At 41.0% G+C, this 21057-nt stretch overlaps 1 protein-coding gene across 5 annotated transcripts in view; it reads right to left on the bottom strand.

The window, feature by feature from the left end:
• Positions 1–21057, bottom strand: part of TTC7B (tetratricopeptide repeat domain 7B) — a 256223-nt gene that overhangs the window by 233716 nt on the left and 1450 nt on the right. Inside the window, exons 2-5 of one of the 5 annotated variants that reach the window (XM_075926715.1) lie at positions 20382–20487; positions 8819–8975; positions 8021–8175; positions 6616–6784 (exon numbers count right to left, since the gene is read on the bottom strand). In XM_075926715.1, the coding sequence (XP_075782830.1) occupies positions 6616–6784; positions 8021–8175; positions 8819–8975; positions 20382–20487 (587 nt within the window). Of the gene's footprint in view, positions 1–6615; positions 6785–8020; positions 8176–8818; positions 8976–20381; positions 20488–21057 lie in introns of those variants that run through there. The other 4 variants (XM_075926717.1, XM_014573264.3, XM_075926716.1 and 1 more) reach the window with 4 other exon arrangements.

Here is a 21057-nt window from a genome sequence, read left to right as displayed (position 1 = left end):
ACTCTGGGCTCATTGGTTAACCATTTACATGGTTACACTTTAACATCCATAGTGGATACATTTATAAAAAATCTCCACATAAGTATAGACCCAAAATAAAATCTCACAGCACAAGAAAATCCTATCCTTCATACCAGTTTATTATGATTATGTAGTAACCAAATTTATGCTCGACACATTAATGATTAGCAAAAGAGATTGTGAATTAAAACTCCTAAGTTCTATTCATGGCTCTGCTAGTATCTGTGCAACAATACATAAGTAATTTTACATCTGTAATGTGCCCTGTAATTTGCAAAACATGGAAAATATTCTATCTACTCAGTTGTGATAACTGATTGTTAAAGGGCTTTAAGATACTCATATGAAACAAGCTTCACTTGTACAAAATGTCACTAACCTCATTGTAAAGGAACATTGTCAACTGGATATTGTTATTTTTTAAAAAGGAATTTAAAATAATACAGTTAGTGTTTCAAATGAGTCCCCATGCCAGGGGGATCCAGCGAGACCAGGGGTTGGCAACCCCTGGCACACGTGCCACAAGTGGCACATGAGCCGATTTTCCATGGCACTTGAGGTGGGAAATCAGCCCTGCTCCTCCTCTTCCCAGCAGCTGGGAGCCTGTATCACTGTTCCTTCAATGCGCGCGCCTACATGACAATGCACAAAAAAATCTACTTTCCTCCTACTCCTGGAAGGTGAGTGTCGTGGCTGCTCCTGCTGACGGGGATGGCCCAGGGCTGTGTCGGGGAGAGGGTTGAGGACCCGAAGGGGGTGTTGAAGCTGTGGGCAGCCTGGGGACCAGAAGGGAGGTGTTGAGGCTGATGTTGGCCTGGAGACCAAAGGGGAGTGGTGTTGAAGCCTCAGATGGCCTGGGGACTAAAGGAAGGAGTGTTGAAGCCGTAGGTGGCCTTGGGACTGCAGCGAGGGGAAATGGGGGGGGGGAGGGAGAGAAGGGGGTGTTGAAGCCTCAGGTGGCCAGAACTATGTTGGGGGCAAGTTGCCACTGAGGCTGAGGCCACATCATGGGCAGATGGCAATTCAGACCAAGAACACATGGCAGCCAGGCGAGTTGCCACCACGGCACATTCAAGTTGCAGGCAGGTGGGTTGAGGACCAAGGATGTTGAAGCCGTAGGTGGCCTGGGAACCGAAGGGGAGTGGTGAAGCTGCGGGAGGCCTGGGAATCAAAGGGGGAGATATTGAAGCCACAGGCAGCCTGGAGACTACTGGGGGGGTTGTTGCAGCCGCGGGTGGGCAAGTTGCTGCCATTGAGGGTTGAAGCCAGGGTTGGGCTATGTACAGGCAGTCCCCGGGTTACGTACAAGATAGGGACTGTAGGTTTGTTCTTAAGTTGAATTTGTATGTAAGTCGGAACTGGTACATATTGTAGGGGAAACTCTAGCCAAACATTTTTTTTTAGTTTTGGATAGCATAGGGAAAGGTTAACTCCCCTCTAATGTTTGTTTTGCTGTCTGTTCCCCTGTTCAGAAGATTTCACATCTATTTCTGTCCCTGTGACAAACTCAGGACTAAAGGAGTAACTCATCAAATACCAAACAGCTCTGCACCATGCTTTGAGCTAATAGCTTTATTTCCACACACCACCCAGGGTTCTAGGAGGAGGGTCCTTTTTTTGCTAACACAATGAGGCCAGCACTTTGTTTGTTTTGGTGGAGTCTTTGTTTGCCCAGGGAGCCCAGCATGTATAGGGGGAGGAGGGGCGGAGAGGCTGCTTTTGTCTGCTGTTCGGCAGCCTGTTGCTCAGGGGAGGGGGCAGCCTGTTGCTGGCAGGGGGGGAGGGGGGAGGCGTGCAGGATGCGAGGCCGGGGGGGGGGGGGGGGGGGGACAGCGGGCGTGGGGAGGCACTTTTCCTCTGCCCGGCATCTCTGCGGGATCCCTGTCCCTGTGGCCAGCTGCTGCAGGCAGAGGCCAGTTGGAGCCGGCCGAAGAGCAGGAGGAGGTGGATTCTAGGACCCAGGTGAGCGAGCCCCGGGGACGCTGCTGCGCTCCGGGAGCCTGGCATGTATAGAGGAGAGGAGGGGCAGAGAGGCTGCTTTTGTCTGTTCGGCAGCCTGTTGCTCAGGGGAGGGGGCAGCCTGTTGCTGGCAGGGGGTTGCGGGGGGCAGCGGGCGTGGGGAGGCACTTTTCCTCTGCCCGGCAGCTCTGCGGGACCCCAGTCGGAGCCGGCCCGAGGAGAAGGAGGATCCTAGGACCCAGGTGAGTGAGCCCCGGGAATGCTGCTGCGCATGTGCGGGAGTTGCTTCACCCCGTTCGTATCTAGGGATCCGACGTAAGTCGGATCCACGTAAGTCGGGGACTGCCTGTATTGCATAGCCTGAAAAAACTATTGCTCTTTGCATATGCATAGTGTTGACTGGGAAAACTATTGCTCTTTGACAGTTTCCTGCTTCCCCCATGTGCACTAGCCTCATATTATTCTGAGGCAGCTGAAGCCAGAGGGAGGAAAGAAGCAAAGCCATCAAAATAGTAAATTAAAAACAAATTACAGAGATCCTGACAGCAGGAAGAATTGATTCTCAGCAACTAATGGCAGTTCCTAAGAAAGCAAAGTTAGATGTTCACTCATTTCAGACTTCTTGGACAGATGAATATGGATTTGTTCAGCATAAAAGATCATACTGTTTGCGCTCTATGTTGTGACAGTGTTGTTTGCTGCACATTAAGTGTCCAATGGCATTTTCAGACAAACATAAGAAATACTTCAAGAATACGGCAGACAAGGCTGAGTCAATCAAATGGGCCATCGCAAGGTATGAAAAGCAAAGCAGTGTCTTCACTAACTTTTCTGTACTTAAAAAGCAAGCCACAGAGAGGTTACAATATCGCACATTTTGTTGCAAAACATGGAAAGCCATTTCCAGACTGAGATTATATAAAAAAGAGGCTTTTTTCAGTTGTTCAGATGTTTTCTTCAATGGCTTGCTCAATAAAGATACAATCCCCTCCAGAAAAAAAAAGACCTGCTTTTGTCTGTGGTTCAGTGGCGAGGCACATAGGTGAAATGGCAAAAAACATTAACAAACAATAGACAATGGCATTCAAAGATACAGTGGTATTTAGTGTTGTGCTTGATGAATGTGTGGACATAAATGATGTACCATGGTTAGTAGTTCTTGTGAGATACTGTGCCTCTGACAAAGTTCGAGAAGAGCTATGCTGCTTAAAACCCATGCATGGCACAACAGGGGAAGATATAGTGAAGATGTTCGTTACTCATTTTGAGAAAAGAGGAATTGACATCACAAAAATATTTTCTGAGACAACTTATGGTGTCACTGCTATGATCCGAAAACTGAAGGGATTTGTAAGGATCATTGAGGATCACATTGGTCACCCAACAGTAAATTTTCATTATATTATTCACCAAGAAAATTTTTGTGCTAAGATTTCTAACTCTGAGTTTAATAATATGACCACCACAGTCGTGAAGATCATGAATTTTCTTGTTGCTCAATCTGCCTTGACACATCGGCAGTTTCAAGCCTTGCTTGAGGAATGGACAGTGAATACAAGGACATTCCGCTTCATAGCAGTATTAGTTGGTTCAGTTGTGGGAGGGTTTTTGACATACTTTGTGGACTGTCTTGATACAATCAAGATCTTTTTGTCAGAAAAAGGTCAAAACTACCCCAGACAAGCTGATGACAAACGGCTCATGAAACTAATGTTTCTAACTGATGTCACCATGCATCTAAACTAACTCAACCTCTATCTGCAAGGTGTAGTCCAAACTGTTATGGGTCTTTCTGAAACATGGAAGGCATTTTTGGCAAAAACTTGCCTTTTTGGGGGGGACTTTGACACCTTAACTTTCTGCTATTTCCAACATCTTAAAGAACTACTGAAACAATGCACGGTCGGTGTTGCTCAAATTAAAATGTACATGCAAGAACTCTCATCAGAAATTTCTGTCAGATTTCAAGATTTCCAGCGTTTTGGCCTGGCGTTTTCCTTTCTAATCAAACCATACAACTTTGCTGCCAGCGACATGGATTCAACAGTGTTTCAGTGGATGGGTGTTGAGGATTTCGAAATAAAGCTCATTGCATTCCAATGCTCAGACATACTGGCCTCGAAGTATAGTGATCTGCACCATACACTTAAGGCTACCGAGACAGATCACGGGGTCTCTATCATGGCCTGTTGGAATTCCCTGCCTATGAAATCTGACTGATTTCAAGTGGCATTTTCACTGCTCTCAGCCTTTGGAGCTACATACCTCTATGAAAAGATATTTTCACATATGAAAACTGTTCTTTGTTCATCCTGGAGCCTGTTAACGAATGAATGCTCAGAGGCTTGTGTGCTGCTTAAAGTATTCAACTATGGGCCTGAGATCAGAGAACTGAGCAAGGCAAAGCAAAGCCAAGGATCGAACTAAAAGATAAGAGCTGCATCTTTATTTATTTATTAATAATGAAGCTGCTGCAAGTAGGACTATTATTGACTTTAAAAACTATTGCCAGCACTCAGATCCGTACATAGAGGTGAGTAAGTCAAATCTCAGCACTCCACCTCTGAAAGGTTGCTGACCCCTGAGCTAGAGCATTTCTACTAACTGCTGCAGCTCTCTCAGCATGTATAATATGCAGAGGTGTGATATCTTAGGTCAGTCCAGGGAGCCACGGGACACATCCAGGCCATCAGATCCTTCTGTCTAGCAGGGAGGCTAGCCCTCAGCCCCTCCCAGTCTGTCCCTGCTTCTCCATAACCTCAGCACTAATGCCAGGGCAGCACACTCGCCACACCACCTGCCCCAGTGCTCTTTGTGAAGCAGACATGGGCTGGGAAGTGATGGTTGGATATGGGGTGGGAGACCCAGGGAGGGGGACAGTAGAGGGAGCTGGATAGGAGGCAGTCAGGGGATAGGAAGCAGGCAGGGTTGAATAGCATCTGGGAGTCTCCAGGGAACAATCGGGGTGGAGAACAGAATTGGGGGTTGGATAGGATCTGGGGATTTGGAGAGGTAGGCAGGACCAGGGGCCAGAAAATGCCTGGCTGTTTGGGGAAGCACAGGGTTCCCCGGCCTTCCCTGCCCAGCACTCCGTACAATGGCTGAGCCCCAATGTGTCCCTCTGGCCAAAAAGTTTGCCCACCCCTGCCTCAGACAGATAAAAATGGACTGGGGCCTATGTAAATCATGGGCAACTCTGATTAAATGATTGCTAGTGCAGATATATTTCAGTGATACCACCCAGTCAAAAAGTGAGTTGCAACATTTTGCACCTGTTTCAGTTTCTGAATGGTTTTAAGATGTAACCCCCAAGAAACTACATTACAATAATTGTTAGGTAACAAATGCATTGTAATGGGCTCCGCCTAGGAGAGTCTTGCAGTCTCTCTACCCTGTTGCATGAGAGGAAGTATCTGGTATATTGCCTGCAACCAGACTTCTTCTTACCCCCTGTTATGGCTGCTGAGGATTGGGGGGGACCCAAGCCCACCCACTCCTCTGTGTCCCGGCACAGGGACCATGTAAATAGCAGTTACCAGCTGAGTGTCAAAGAGGTCAGTTGCTGTCACATTCCCTGGGCCACTTCCCCAGAAAGCTGCTCTGTCCAGCCCTTTCTCTTGGTCCTTGTGGTCAAGTCCTCCCTGTCTGAGGTTCTGCAAAGAGTTGTTGTTGTTGGCTTACTGGCTAGTCTTTGCCGCTGGACCTGGTTCTGACGAGGTCTGCAGTCCAGCTCCCACTCAGAGCTGTCCAGAATGCTGCTGTTCTCCCAGTCAGCTAGGTCTACCTGGGTTGAACTCCAGCAAGGAACTGACAGTCCCTCTCTCAGCAGCTTCTTTTATAAAGGCCTGCTGCACCATGATTGGCCTCAGCAGGGGCTGCCACTCTATTCTGCTTGAAGGACCTCTCTTCTGCTCCTGTCGCTGGGGCAGGGTACGGCCAGGCCTCCAAGCAGGTATGTTGGGGCCTAGTCCACCCCATCACAGGCATAACAGCACCAATATCTGACAAAACTGTAAGCCCCTAACCAGGTATAGCTGATAAAAAGCTGGTTACTGATCTAATAGTAGCAGGATGTGTGAAAGATTTAAACAAAAAAGTGACTGATTCTTCAAGGGAAACAGTCAAACTGACTATACATAAAGAACTGTTAAATGCACAAAATAAACTAAGAGGAGAAAACATATTGTCTAATTATTTTTAATTATAATAATAGCAGGCGCTGTTTTAATCACAGGAAATAAACATTTGAGACCAATGCAACATTTAGCTAGAGGGTGCAATTTAATATTTGAATCTGTGCTGAAAAATTACTAATATATTTACCAGAAGGAGCATTAACAATTAAGATATAAATACTTAACAGATGTGCTTTGGGTGGGTGTGTGGAGGGGGAAGGACTAGAATAGAAATGTTAACAGAAATAACAGTCCTGCTAGCCTTGCATGTACTCAAATGAATTAAAAGCAATGAACGTTTCTTTCAGATATTTCTAAGGCACCTATCACCTTGATATCTAAGCTCAGTGTCAATTTATATAACATGAACAAGTTTTCCTTCAGTTGAAAGTAATGAAAGTAAAAATATTGTATTTGAAAGAATCAACCACAATAAATAAAGACATACATGCAACCTTACCTTTGGTAGAATGTGCTTCAGCAATCATCCTCAGTCTATAAGGCGGCACTGCAACAAGTTGCAAGTCATCAACTTCAACCCTGGCATAAGTGTTAAGAGCTTCTTTGTAATCGCCTTCCACATAGTTTAACCTGGCCATTATTAAGTTGGCTTCTTGTAAGAATTCTGGCTAGAAAGAAGAGGAATAAGATAAAAAAAAACTATTTTTTCTGAGACAAATCACTTAAAAAAAAAAGAATTATCTAAATGCTAGTAATTTTCAACATATTGTGTAAGCCTTTCAGGAAGATTTTTCATTCCTCTTTACCTTCATGTATTGGTTGTTATGTTAAACTTTAAAATTCCTGGGTGGTAAGGGTATGTTATTTAAATAGCTGCATATCACCTGGCTTATAAGAATCCTAATACAGAATCAAGGGTGTTTAGATAATGCAGATCTGAAATAATATGTATTTCCCAATAAAATGACTGGTAATAACATATATACCCACACGTCACTTTTATTTTTTATAATTAAGCAGTTGCTTTCCCAACTATTGATCAGCTGTGTCAGTTTAATTTGCTTCATTTTTTTGCAATGTCTTGAAGAAGGACTTGAAAAAGGAATTCAAAGAAAGAAAGACTGGTACCCTCAGAAACGAGTTTAAGGAGGGCATAGAAAAAAATCTCTAAGCTAGCAATGGAAGATGAGAAAGTACTGAAACTAGTACTGCTGGTGGGGGAAAGGGAAAGAGGGAGACAAAGTAATATACAGTAGTATATAAATATGGATAGACAGCATTGTGAAGTCCCTGGAAGGGAGGATATATATATTCTACATCCAACCCTAATGCAGTTTGATGATGAATATCCAAAGGTGGGCCAGAATGGTCTCCAAGTAGAATCAAGGCTAAAATGTCCTGGATGGTTTTCCTTCAAGTATGGACAATTTGCAGTTTCACTATAATACCGAATATTTACACTGATTTTGTTTTCTTAATAGAAGATTTTTATTGGGGTATGGGTGTTGTGAGGTTATTTTAGTAATGTTTGTGTCACACTTTGACATAATCAAATGTAAGGTGGTATGGGACTGCAAAGTATTATTATTTCTTGAAGTGCATTATATGTGTTAATGTGAATAAGCTGTTCATAAGACATCCCTGAAGTCAATGACAGCTTTCTTTTAAATGTTATCTTTCACTATTAGAATGAAAAAATAGCATGAACAAAAATCCATAAGCAAATTAAAGGTATCAAACTGCAAAATCCTGAAGTTATTCTGAAAGTAATAAAACTGCTTACCAAGAACTCTGTTACCAGAGAATTCTCTGAGCTCTCAGAAGTGTTCATAAAACATTTCTTTCCAATTAAATTCCAGCTATAACCATAATTTTCTACCCCCGATCCAGACTTCTGTGAATACCTTTAAGTTTCCTCTGTCAAGTGCTGCAGTAAGATGTTTCCTGACCTCTGTCAGCTTTGGCCGGGGACCCCGGGGACTAGAGCCTTGTTTTAAAGGATTTTCCTTCAAAAACTGTTCTAGTTTGGACTCCCCAAGGAGAAGTTCTGCCATATCATCTATAAAGAGAAAAAGAATGTCAAAGGGAAAAGTTTTCACAACAGTCATAGCCATGCTATTCAACTGACATTTCACACAGATTACAAGAGGAAGCACACCACAGTGGAGGTAATTATTTTTAGATATGAACTTTAAATGCAGAACTCATTGTAAAGATACATCAAAGGCTTATGACCCAGTTTTAACATAGTTTTATAAAAGTAGCGATTATTTTATTTTCAATTTATAATTTAAATATCTGTAGTAGCACCTGTAAATGCGCTATTGGCGCATTATAGTCAAAGATTAAGACAAACCTACTTCCCATTAATTGGGATCTAATAACCTACAACCCTCTGTTTTTTAACTAAAAAAATCCTTCACAAAAGGTGCAACTCTCAAGGCTTTCTGAATATGGCAGACTCAGTGTTTGGTGATTTTCTGGAGTTAGAGAATTCTAGAGGCAAGCATCTGCTACCAAGAATGCCCTACCCCAAATCTCACAGGCATCATACTTGAAGTAGGTTAAGATTTCCATTTGAACACAGATAGGTTATGGGATAGTTCAGAGAAGGAAATGGTAGAATTCCCAGATATTTAGGTCATTACAGATGGTGACCAGCTATTTTGATGTAGAAGTTAACAAGCAGCCAGCACTAGCACCTCCATCTTGGATGAATGAGTTCCAACTGGTTTTCCAATTTTTTCCAAACTTTGAAAAAACAAGGAAATTGCTCCATCTGGGCATGATAATAAGGTGAAAGAGCTCCTCAGTCATCAGGAGGTTGATAGCATTTATTAGCTTCCCAGGTGTCTTCACCTACACGTTAAACAAAAGAGGTAAGAAGACTGGGCCTTATGATTCGTATACCATTCTAAAAGGTTCTTTCCAACCTTGCTAGGTTGTGCAAACCCATCAACAGCACCTCATATCTGACATTATTAAGGCTGCTGAAAAAAAATCTATCTGGATTAGCACATTAGACCTGTGTACATTGCCACTACAAATTCAGAGTGAGTAATACAGTTTATCATATCCTTAAATGTGACAGGCAGGTAAAGGACAAAATATGGCCTGTCAGAAGCTGCAACAACTCTGGACTATCTTTCAATCCATATATCAATGGTATACAGTTCCCATTTAAAACACACAAAAATACTACTTTTGCTCAATTACGTATTCAAATACATTTCAATAAAGAAAAAAATATTCTCTTACCAACTTGTAGAGTACCTACTCTATCAAAAATTAGTAAATATTGAGTTGTTGGCTCACCAATGTACTGAACAGGCAAGCTTCACTATTCTGTAGGAATCAACAATATGGGGAAATGGCTTGCATTAAAACTATTCCAATACTGAAATTTGTAGATGCTTTTGTCTAAGTATACACACTGATATCTGATTATTTACTCCTAGAACAATGAGCCCAAAGTTCTCAGTAGTGTTTTCATTTCACAGTGCGAGTGACACTATATTTTAGGTTTAGTTAGATTAACAAGTTACACTAGAGTTCTGAAAAAGAGACAGTATTTTCCACTTACATCTTTTTTAAAATAGGCTAGAAAAGACTTTCAGTACAATGTATTCACCAGAGCTGTTACAACCACATTAATCACCTCATGCACTGAATTTGATAACCTTGAATTAAATGTTTCAATTCTTAAATAAGCCTAGAATGAAAAGGTCTCATAGTAAAGATCTTCTGATATAGTAAAAAGACAAGGAACCCATTGTTAACCAGTGCAGAAAACTGGTAGCTTAATGAGGCTTTTAGAATTTGCTTCATGGCTCATAAGCACTCAACACTTTTATGAAATTCACAAGGCTAAGTAAGGCTTACAAAGTCCTCCTTGTGTTTATAAAACAAGGAAATCTTTTACAGTGGTATTCATTTTCTGTAATTATCAAGATATTTTTATGTGATTTCAATAACTTTAATCGTAAACAAAAAGGTCATTACACCTTTTCAAAAGCAGACTCTCCCAAATTAGGGCATCAGTTGCAAAGTCTGAAAAATTCTTATACAGTAAATATTTACCTGTAAAGTATCTGAAGAAATAAAGGTAGGGAAAACCAATATGCTCACAAACAATACTCAGAAAGTGATCTTGAATCACTGATCCAATAAATATTCCACAGAAAACAATTCATATCATAGACTAGGGATGTTAAGAGATGGGTAATTCACTACTCCTGTAGTCAACAGAATTGGCATTGACTACACGATTCGCCAATAAGGGAAGAAGTGCTCAGTCCCGGCTCGCACCAGGTCTGGAAGCTACTCCTCCTATGGCTCTGCAGTTTAAATGTATGTAGAGGCACACACAGGCAGCCTGGCTCTTAGTACACTGAAATTGCAGAGCCACAGCAGAGGTAGGTCCCAGACCTGGCATGAGCCAGGACTGAGCTTGGCTACCTGCCCAGCTGGAGCAGCCTCTGTCCACGGCCAGCCCGGGCCAAGGTCTGCCATGGGCACCCCAAGCCTGGGTCCAACGCGGGCAGAGGCTGCTTCATAGCAGCCTCCTCTCCCCCCACACATTGCTGCCTAGAGGCAACAGCGCGGGGTGGGGGGAGCTGGCTTACAAGCCAGCTCCTGCTTCCCCCACCCTTTGCTGCCTGATTCCCCCACCGCTTGATGGCTTAAACTGTAATAGAATCATGAATGGTTAACTGGTGAGCGGCAGCAGACTCCTGCCTCTTCCAGCCCTGCGGGGCGCCTACCATGGATGGGAGGCACTGCAACCTGGCTGGAATAGCCCCCATCTATGGTGGGCCTGGCCTGGCCAGAGTAGCCCCCACCCACCGTGGGGAAGGTGGGGAGGTGTTCCAGCTCAGCCACAGTGGAGCAGCTCCAGCCCTGCCAGTCCATAAGATAACAATGTTTAACTGGTTAACTGATAAACAGGATTTTACATCCCAAAATTATAATGGCCTAGATAAGTATAAACAAAGTACTCTCAAAATATTTGGGATACAAAAGAAGAGATTAGTATGTAACACCATAGGGCACACTTCATTTTACAGTGTGATGGGTATATCCTCATTTCACATATCATTAAAATAAACATTCCAATATCAATATGAAAATCAGGTACCAGCACCTGAATTATAAAGTTACAAGAGATTGTGTTTAGAGGCTTTTCCAGTACTTTCCCTGAGTAACCGCCCTATTCAAAGGAAATAAGACATAATACACTGCATACGAATTAAGAAATAATTTTGTTGGCATAGTAACATGTATGCTTTCACACAATTGCCAATGTGAGGAATTTAATAAGAGAAGTGTGAAAATTTTCTCTTATGCAAGAAGAGGAAACCAGAACAGTCAGCCATGAGCTTACAATAAAACTGCACTTCAGACAAGTTCATTGGCCTCCCAGGTTTTTCCATCTACCTTTCAGAAGAAAGATTACTGAGTATATGTCGACACTGCAATTAAACAGCCATGCCTGACACACAGGAGCTGACTCTAGCATCAAGGCCCAGGCTATGAGATGATGAAATTATGATATAGACTTTTAAGCTAAAGCTGAAGTACAAGGGAGAAGGCTATTTTTATCAGTGACCTAAAAGTAAACAAAATCACTGCTAATAAATTTTGCAGATGACACAGGCCTGCAAAAAGGTAAATATTGATGAGAGTAAGTCAATCACAGAGAACAATCTGAATTGTTTGGTAAGCAGGGCCCCTCTGAGCAAAATACACTTTAGCATCACCATATACTGTCAGGCACTGTTCCGATAATCAGGCAATTCAGTTGGTCAGGCATGACTTGCCCTTGGTGAATCCAAATTGACTGTTCTTAATCACCTTCCTCTCCTCCAAGTATTTCAAAATACTAGTTAATAAGCTTATTTTAATCTTTTATTCTTTTACCAATGAGATGTCTAAAGTGTTTGAAGAATCTGTTCAGATTACCAAGGCTGGTGAACGTCCACTATCCTTTGGTGACATAGCAAACTAATGAGCTTGAATTATTCAAAAAGATTTTGACCAGCATAAGACACTACATTTCTGGTATGCAAAGCTGGTGCAATGTATGACTGTTTCTCTGAATGTAGTTAATGAATGATTTAGAAAGCATTCCTGCAGTTTGGTTGGGTGTGTCCCTGAGCAATCACACCACCTGGAGGGGTTTATTGCTTAGCAAAGCATCATGAGCATCACTAGCAAAGCATCATGAGACAGCCCAGGCTGAAGAGTTGAGCCACAGTGGTCTCTCAGTTCCCAAGCTGTAAATAAGGGATCTGTCATGGGAGGGAGGGAAGCATACAGGAGACAGACACAAAGCTGGAGTGGGTCAGTGAAGAGCCTGGAGGCAGGCTACTGCAGGGGACAGGGGCAGGGCTCAGGCAAGACTGGAAGTTGCTAGAGTGTGATGCGCTACAAGGCAGCAGGAGGGTTCCTGGCCATGAAGCTTTATTGCTCTGACCAATCTGCAGCTTTTGTGAGTTTGTGGAAATACCTAAATGTGAGGTCATCTGACCCAGGATCCACTCAGTGATTAGTTATTGCTGCATGCTTGAGAGCTGACTCAGTACAAGCACTGTTGAGTGCTACCTTACCATGGCACCTGAGTGAGCAGCCCTGGATTGTTTGAGTCTGCCTCATATGTGCATGGTCATCTAGGAAGTAACCATGGAGGCAATATCTACAGTAAGTATGTGGAGAGAACTGGGGTAGGCAGACTGATTACTGGAAAGCAGTGACTCTGAAAAATATGTAAGAGTCATAATAGATACAAATTAACGTGAGCCTTGGGAGACTTGTTTCTGGAAGTGCAACAGTAGGAAATCTTCAGAAACAAGGTCACCACAATGTCTTCCTCAGCAACATCATGGTTATACAGCAGAGGTCCCTAATGCTGAGCAGCCATGATCACGTGGTGTACAGCTTTATCTCAAGTATTTTATTGCACCAGATAGTTATTACAGCTAGGTTAATCTCCTGATCTCTAGTCCAGTCTTCAAAATGATGGGACCGTTTCAGAGGCAGGCAACATGACTAGAAAGGGCCAACTGGTGTTAACCAAAGACAACATCAGTTCTCTTGAGATCAGATTTCAATGATGCATACCTGTTACCAATAAAGACAATCCATCTTGTAACCAGTAGTTACCACGGGTAATCCACTTGAAATGCTTACAGTCACCTGACACCTTATTTATGTGACATACATGTTTCTGATCCATATAAAGGGATATGGAGGTACTGATTTGTGTATAGGTTTCACTTATTCTGGCTCTAGGCCCTAAGGAGGTTCTTCATGTATGAGGTTGCCAAGCCAATTCTCCTTCGGATGTCTGATTGGATGCACCTAGACAGATCTATTACTGCCATTGGTTTTTTAAAAGCACATGTCTTGTTACAACTCACACTATTTCCTCTCCAGGTAACAAAATCAAGAGTCCATAATCACACTGCCACAATCATCTCTCTTAGCAGAAGATATTTACTGAGTACAGCAGTCCTCTTCCACAATTAATTACATCAGTTATGGTTCAAAACAAAGTCAAAATAAGTGAAAAAGATTTGCATCTCATCTGTGTGGAAAGTGAATACAGAATTAATTTACGGCAGACTAAGCAGTTCATGATACACAAGAAGCACTGGAACCCCTATTCTTGGCTTTCACTCCACATGGGAGCAAAGGAGACAAACTGACAAGATGAGTTCTTTGTTCCTATTCATTTCCAGGTGCAATTTCACAAAACAGTGAAATTGACAAATATGCTACCCATTACAAGTTTACTGTTCTGCTCCCACAGGAAGCAGGATACACGTAAGAAAGGACTAAGATGAAATAAAGTATTAGGAGGAGAAAGTGGGGGCAAGGGAAAGGAGCCCCAAAAACCACACAGATGAATTAAGAAATAAGGCAAACAGGAAAAGAAAATGAGGCAAGGAAGAGAAGGAAAGAAACTTAACAGAAACAGATTAGAAAATTTAAAAAGGTGTTAAATGCTTTGTGTATTTCAAATAGTAAACTTCAGAACTACAAGCAATCTTTTTCACTACAATTTGTTAAAATGTTTACTTCACAAACTCATTAGAAACAGGTCAGCAGAAGTGTCCTATCTCTTGTATACAGTGTGACATTTCACATCAACTAACATTTCTAGGAAATGGATACACAACACACATCATTTCCCCTCATCTGAACTCCAGAGGGTTGCCTCTTTGGAGCCCTAGGTCATACTGTTTTTCAACAAGACCCACAGATCTCAGTGCAATTTGGGAGAGTCAAAATTCCAGTAGCAATGACACTGCTCTTATCTTATGTTTCTCAATTATGAATAATAAAAGAGAATTGTAAAAACTGCTGTTTTGTACAATTATAATATACAATTCTATTCTACATTTATTTTGAGCTATCTCCTGTTTCATGACTACATAGTGTCATAGAAATTGCAACCTACAAGTTGTCTTAACTATCAGTTTTTGTTAGAGCCCCAGTTCTGGGAGTGATCTGATGTGAGAATCTCAGCTTTAAAAAAAATTTCTAGCCCTCATGAAGACCCCAACATAAAATCATGAGATTTTTGTCGAACATAAAGACAATCTTATAATATTGAAAGCTCTGACCCATGGGGTTTTTTTTTAATATTGTTGATGGCTTTACCGTTAAAAAAAGCTCTCCAAACAAAAAGATAACTTCAGAGTCTAGTTTTGTCCACTTGCAATTCTTAACCAACTCTGTTCTAGACATTGGTAGTTGCTACTTATAGTACTCCAATCTAGTGGCCTCCCAGCCTCTAATTCCAACTCTCAAACTAGATCTCTCTGCAGCCTTGAACAGGTCATTTTTACACATATTGCTGTTGGCAGAAGCATATTTTTAACTAACGTTTGTCCAGAGAGACTTCACTGTAGTTCTATAAGCTAGGAGCACATTTTCTGCCCATTGCAAATAATAATTAAGAATGCCAGCCAATTCAGACTGGCTTAAAATAGAGAAAATTCAACTAATTTACCAACTTAAATTAGAAAAAGAAAAGTATGATCTCACTCTTAACATTTAATAATGTTTAGCATTCAAACGCTTTATATTTTCAAAGCCCTGAATATTATGTAGAAATAGAACTTATGACAGAGAGTTAGCCAGACCTTTACTATGAAGATAAGAAAAAATTTGACTCATGCCTCCCTGTTTATTCGCTAGCTAGCCAAAATCAGACTAATGGAACTGAGAATCTTCATATATTTATCTGACAGAAATGTTCTTTTCAATTAGCCAAAGTTCATTTGAGATGTCACAGCCAGAGAAATCAAAGATATTTCATTTTATAAAACCATGAATATTTATTTTGGTAACACTGGATTTAAAAAAAAAAAGACAGCCACTAATTCCAGATTTATTTTATTATTTTTGTTCTGTTTAATGTAACCATTCACACAACCAAAGAATTTTGATAACTGGTGCCTTTGAAAATTTGTGACCCTTGGTTTGTAAGCTATTTGATACAGTTTCTGTTAAACTGAGAATTCCATGAGGTTTCGTGTAGTGATGTGATGATTTTCTGTGAGCACTGATACAGATGATATTACAAAGTTCACAAACTCTGGTACAAGACAGGGGGTCAAAGCGGATACATGAGGAGTCTTAATGAAGTGAGGATTATTGAGAGGAGGTGGAGAAGGCCTGTTAAAATAGTAACATAGAAAAATCTGTATGATCAAATGCACAGGTTTAAAATCACCACCACTGTACAGGAACTTATGAACTGTACATCATCTGTGGGTCTCAGAGAGAAGTGTAAATCCGATTGCATTAACTCATAAGGATCTTACATTATACACAAAGATTTTCTTGCACCCATATGACCTCTTGTACTCAAAGACAATGGGGGCCTGACCCTTGAGGCATACACTGTACGCCACATGGTAGCTATGGTGTCTCTCTCATTCTGGGCAAGTAAATCATCACTCTTCTCTCTGATTGCTCATTGAAGCCTTCCAAATGCAATTCGCCAAATATAAAAATTAAATGCTAGTAAGGTGCTATTAGAACTCAAATCTCTTTATTGTGAGCAATTCATATTTGATCTAGTATTCAAATATAATTTGTTTTACAGTGTCAATTTTTATGAAGGGTTCACTTGTTCCAAGCCAGCCATAAAAGAGTCCACAATACAGGCAGTCCCCGGGTTACATGGATCCGACTTACATCAGATCCCTACTTACAAACGGGGTGAGGCAACCCCGCACTAGCTGCTTCCCCCCGGCAGACCAGGGAGACACGAAGCTAGCCCCTCCCCCCCCTCCCAGCAGACCAGGGAGATGTGGAGCGGCTTTTCTCAGCAGACACCTCAGCTTGAGAATAAAGGACTGAGGGAAGTGAGGTGTGGGAGAATAAAACTGAGCTCTGGAGAAATGTTTGGCTAGAGTTTCCCCTATAATATGTGCCAGTTCCGACTTACATACAAATTCAACTTAAGAACAAACCTACAGTCCCTATCTTGTACGTAACCCGGGGACTGCCTGTATTAAATAAACAAATCTAAATAAAACCACCTACATTAGTTTGCAAGCATTATGTGATAGAGACCTTGTTCTTATAATCATCATATTAACACCATCGTGTGATGTTAATAAAAATAAACTACTATCTAAATCCATTTTCACACATAAAAGCTGTCTAAAACAACAATAACAAAATCCAAAACAAGAACTTAATTAAAATAGAGTTATAGCTGCCAACAGACTAAATGTTTACAACATTATTAAACACTAGGTACTTAAAACAGGAGGGCTACCTTATAAGAAACTCGTAAATTATGGGTTTAGTAAACCCAGGTCCAAAACATGTTTGTATCGTCAACCAAAGCCCTTCAGTAAGAAGGAATGTAAAATCCCATTTAATTGATTAATAACGTATAACTGGTTAAATACATTAAATGGAAAAGCAGGTGGGCTGGAGCAGTCCCCACCCCTGCTGAAGTGCAGGAACAGCCCCTGCCTTTATCCCTCCCACTACGGACAGGGGCTGCTCTGGACAGCAAGAGTGGCTCCTGCCTGCAGCACACCCAAGTCCGCTGCAGAAAGGTCTGCTCTGGTTGGGCTGGAGCGCCCCTGTCTGTGGCATGCCCTTGAGGACTGGAGCAGCACCGTGCCCACAGCTGATGGGATGCTATTCCAGTCCCCACCAGTTAAGTGCAACTGGTAAGCATTTATTAAGGTTAACTTTATACATCCCTAATGGCAAGTACGCATCCCATCAAAGTTAACTTTACACATCTAAAGACATAGATCTGAAATCAGCCATACCTTGACCAGACATGTTCCTTCTCTCCTGTTTTGACTCCTATTAAAATATTCTATATAGCTTATAACTCCCTCTCTTTCCCATAAGGTTCACTTGTAAGCCTTATTTTCCCTACATTCTTCCTTCCTGCCATACCTTTCACCTTAACACCCGCTTTTATCGTAAAGGTATTCAACAGATACCCAACCTTTACCTAACACCTTTAATGAGTCCTCCACTTTCCACCTATGTTTAACTAGTTAATTTAGTATCAGGATTGTTCACCTAAATAGCTTAAAAATAAATTGCCTCTCCTGAGCAAAAGAAACAACCACCATCTAATTCCATCTTTCTTTTCTCCCCAGTTACAGCCTTCACCATTTATATTCCTGTGATCCTTGACCATGAAATTTCTTCTGTATTTCTTGTTAGGTTTAATGCACACTATTAATTTAAAAAAGTAATTGCTGTTAAAAATTAATCATTATTAATCTGTTTAACAGTGCTGTTAAAATTATAAATACTAACTGAATTTTATTAACTATTTTGGATTTTTTTCACATTTTCGTATGTGGTGTATTCCACCTTGTAATTTAAATCAGTGTATATTATTTTATTACAAATATTTGCACTGTAAAAATGATAAAAATAGTATTTCAATTCAACTTATATAAACATCAGAGTGAAATCTCTTTGTTTTGAAAGTACAACTTACAAATGCATTTTGTTAGAAAACTGCACTGAAAAACAAAACATAAAACTAATAAGCCTACAAATTCTCTCAGTACTACATCTTGTGCAGCCAAACAAACAAGTTTATTTACCTTTACAGGAGATAACACGAGAAAATGAGAACAGGCATTTGTCTAGCACATTTGTAGCTGGCATTACAAGGTATTTACATGTCAGATATACTAAACAATTGTATGTCCCTTCATGCTTCAGCCACCATTCTAGAGGATATGCATCTATGCCTATAATGCTCATTAAAATGTACACGCTAATTAAATTTATGACTGAATTCCTTGGGGGAGAATATTATGTCCTCTACATTCTACTATACATTTGCGAGAGAGTTTCTGTTTATTTAAGAACTACTCCTAAACAGTAAGACAGTCAGACACACACCCAGTTTCCTGCCCAGAGTCCATAAAAATGACCATAATGGATCAGACCAAAAGTCCATCTACTCCAGTATCTTGTCTTTTGACACTCACCAATGTCAGGTAATGAACTGAACAGCTCATCAGCAAATGATCCATCCTCTGTTGCTCAGTCCCAGCCCTGACAAACAGAGGTTACAAACACCACCCCTTCCAGCCAGGCTAACAGAGATTCATGGACCTATTATCCATTAACTTATCTAGTTCTTTTTTTGTATCCTGTTGAAGTCTGGGCCTTCACGATATTCTCTGGCAGGGAGTGCAGCATATTGATGGTGTGTTGTGTGAGGTAGTACTTCCTTTTGGTTTCTTTTAAACCTGCTGCCTATTAATTTCATTTGGTGATTGCTAGTTCTTGTGTTAATGAAGAGAGTAAATAACTCTTCTTTATTCACTTTCTCCATACCACAACTTATAGGCCATGTGTTCTGTTTTACCCACATTCTTCCATATTTGATGTTATAGGAGTCTCTGATGATGACCCAGAATACATTTGTTTTAAAAGAAGGTACCAATGTGCGATTTCTAAAGATAGCTACAGCACTCAACCTAAGGTTTAAGAATCTTCCAAAATCTGAGGGGGACAAGGAGCTGAGTATTCTTTCAGAAATTGTAAAAGAGCAACACTTGGACATCGAAACTACAGAATCCAAACCACCAAAAAGAAAATCAAACTGCTAGTGCTATATGACTCAGATAATTAAATTGAATATGTGTTGGTCTGCACTGTTTTGAATTGTTATCAAACAGACTGTCATCAGCATAGATGCATGTCCTCTGAAATGGTCGCTGAAGCATGAAGGAACATATGAATCTTTAGCACGTCTACCATGTAAATATCTTGTGATGGGGGCTATACTTGTGCCATGAGAACATCTGTTCTCACTTTCAGGTGACATTGTAAACAAGCAGCAAGCAGCATTATCTCCTGCAAATGTAAACAAACTTGTTGTCTGAGTGACTCCGAACAAGAAGTTGTACTGGGAGAACTTGTACGCTCTTAATTTTTACAAGGTTTTGATTCTGAGTGAAGTTATTTTGTGTACATAATTCTACATTTTTAAGTTCAACTTTCTCTATAAAGATATTTAATACAGTATTTGTAGTAGGTGAATTGAAAAATACCATTTCTTTTGTGTTTGCACAATGCAAATACTTGTATTCAAAATAAATATAAGTGAGAACTGTACCATTTTTATTCTGTGTTGTAACTGAAATCAATACATTTGAAAAATATAGAAAATTTTCAAAATATTTAAATGGTATTCTATAATTAACAGGGTAGTGTGATTGCCCGATTATTCTTTGAATCACTTGACAGCCCTATTTCTTATGTGGAATGCTGATCGTGTGATACTTAACAACATAAGAATGGCTATTCTAGGTCAGACCAAAGGTCCATCCAGCCCAGTACACTGTCTACCGACAGTGGCCAATGCCAGGTGTCTCAGACGAAGTGAATCAAACAGGTAGTGAGCAAGCCATCTCTCTCCTGCCATCCATCTCTACCCTTTGACGAACAGAGGCTAGGGACACCATTCCTTACCCAAACTGGCTAATAGCCATTAATGGACTTAACCTCCATGAATTTATCTAGTTCTCTTTTAAACCCTGTTATAGTCCTAGCCTTCACAACCTCCACAGGCAAGGAGTTCCACAGACTGATTCTGCGCTATGTGAAGAAGAACTTCCTTTTATTTGTTTTAAACCTGCTGCTCATTAGTTTCATTTGGTGGGCCCTCGTTCTTATATTATGGGAACAAGTAAATAACTTTTCCTTATTCACTTTCTCCACACCACTCATAATTTTATATACCTCTATCATATCTCCCTTTAGGTTTGCAGTGTTGTTGTAGCCATGATGATCCCAGGATATGAGTAACACATGGGTGAAGTAATATTTTTTTTTACTGGACCGACTTCTGTTGGAAGAAACAAGTTTATGAGCTTCACAATGCACTTCGGGTCTGCAGAGGGAAATAAAAGTGTTCAAACTAAACACAAATGGGACAGACTGTTATGCATATGGGTTCACACATGTTGTAGGACTTAAAAGCCAACGGACAACTAATACCTCTGCAGTCATGTCAATGACTCACTAGGGAGCGGGAGTGTTACAAGCTGATCATAAAGCCAGAGTCTCTTTGAATTCTATCCTTTTTAGTGTCTAGCAGAGTTATAAATGTAAGTTCCCAGACTCACCTTTTTTAAAAACTTTTTTCCATGTGAGCAACTGAAATTCTCATAACCACACCTTTAACGCGGCTCATCTTTGCTATTTTAATTACCTTTTCAACAGTTGCTCCAAGTGGCATATCACCATACTTCAAGTCCTCCACAAAACAACTCCTGTACAGCCCATATCTGTGTATCCCCTCCAAATTCACCATACGCACATCTGTTCCAAAGCACAGGTATCTTATCTTTGTGCAGGAGCACGCGCTCTACATCTCTTGCCAACTGAACAGCCTTCCTAGGTCTCGATGCCTCAT

The sequence above is a fragment of the Pelodiscus sinensis genome, chromosome 4 (genome assembly GCF_049634645.1).
Source record: "Pelodiscus sinensis isolate JC-2024 chromosome 4, ASM4963464v1, whole genome shotgun sequence".
In the NCBI taxonomy this organism is placed as follows: domain Eukaryota; kingdom Metazoa; phylum Chordata; order Testudines; family Trionychidae; genus Pelodiscus; species Pelodiscus sinensis.
Note: the sequence above shows the minus strand (reverse complement) of the source record. Positions and strands in the feature narration are given on the sequence as shown.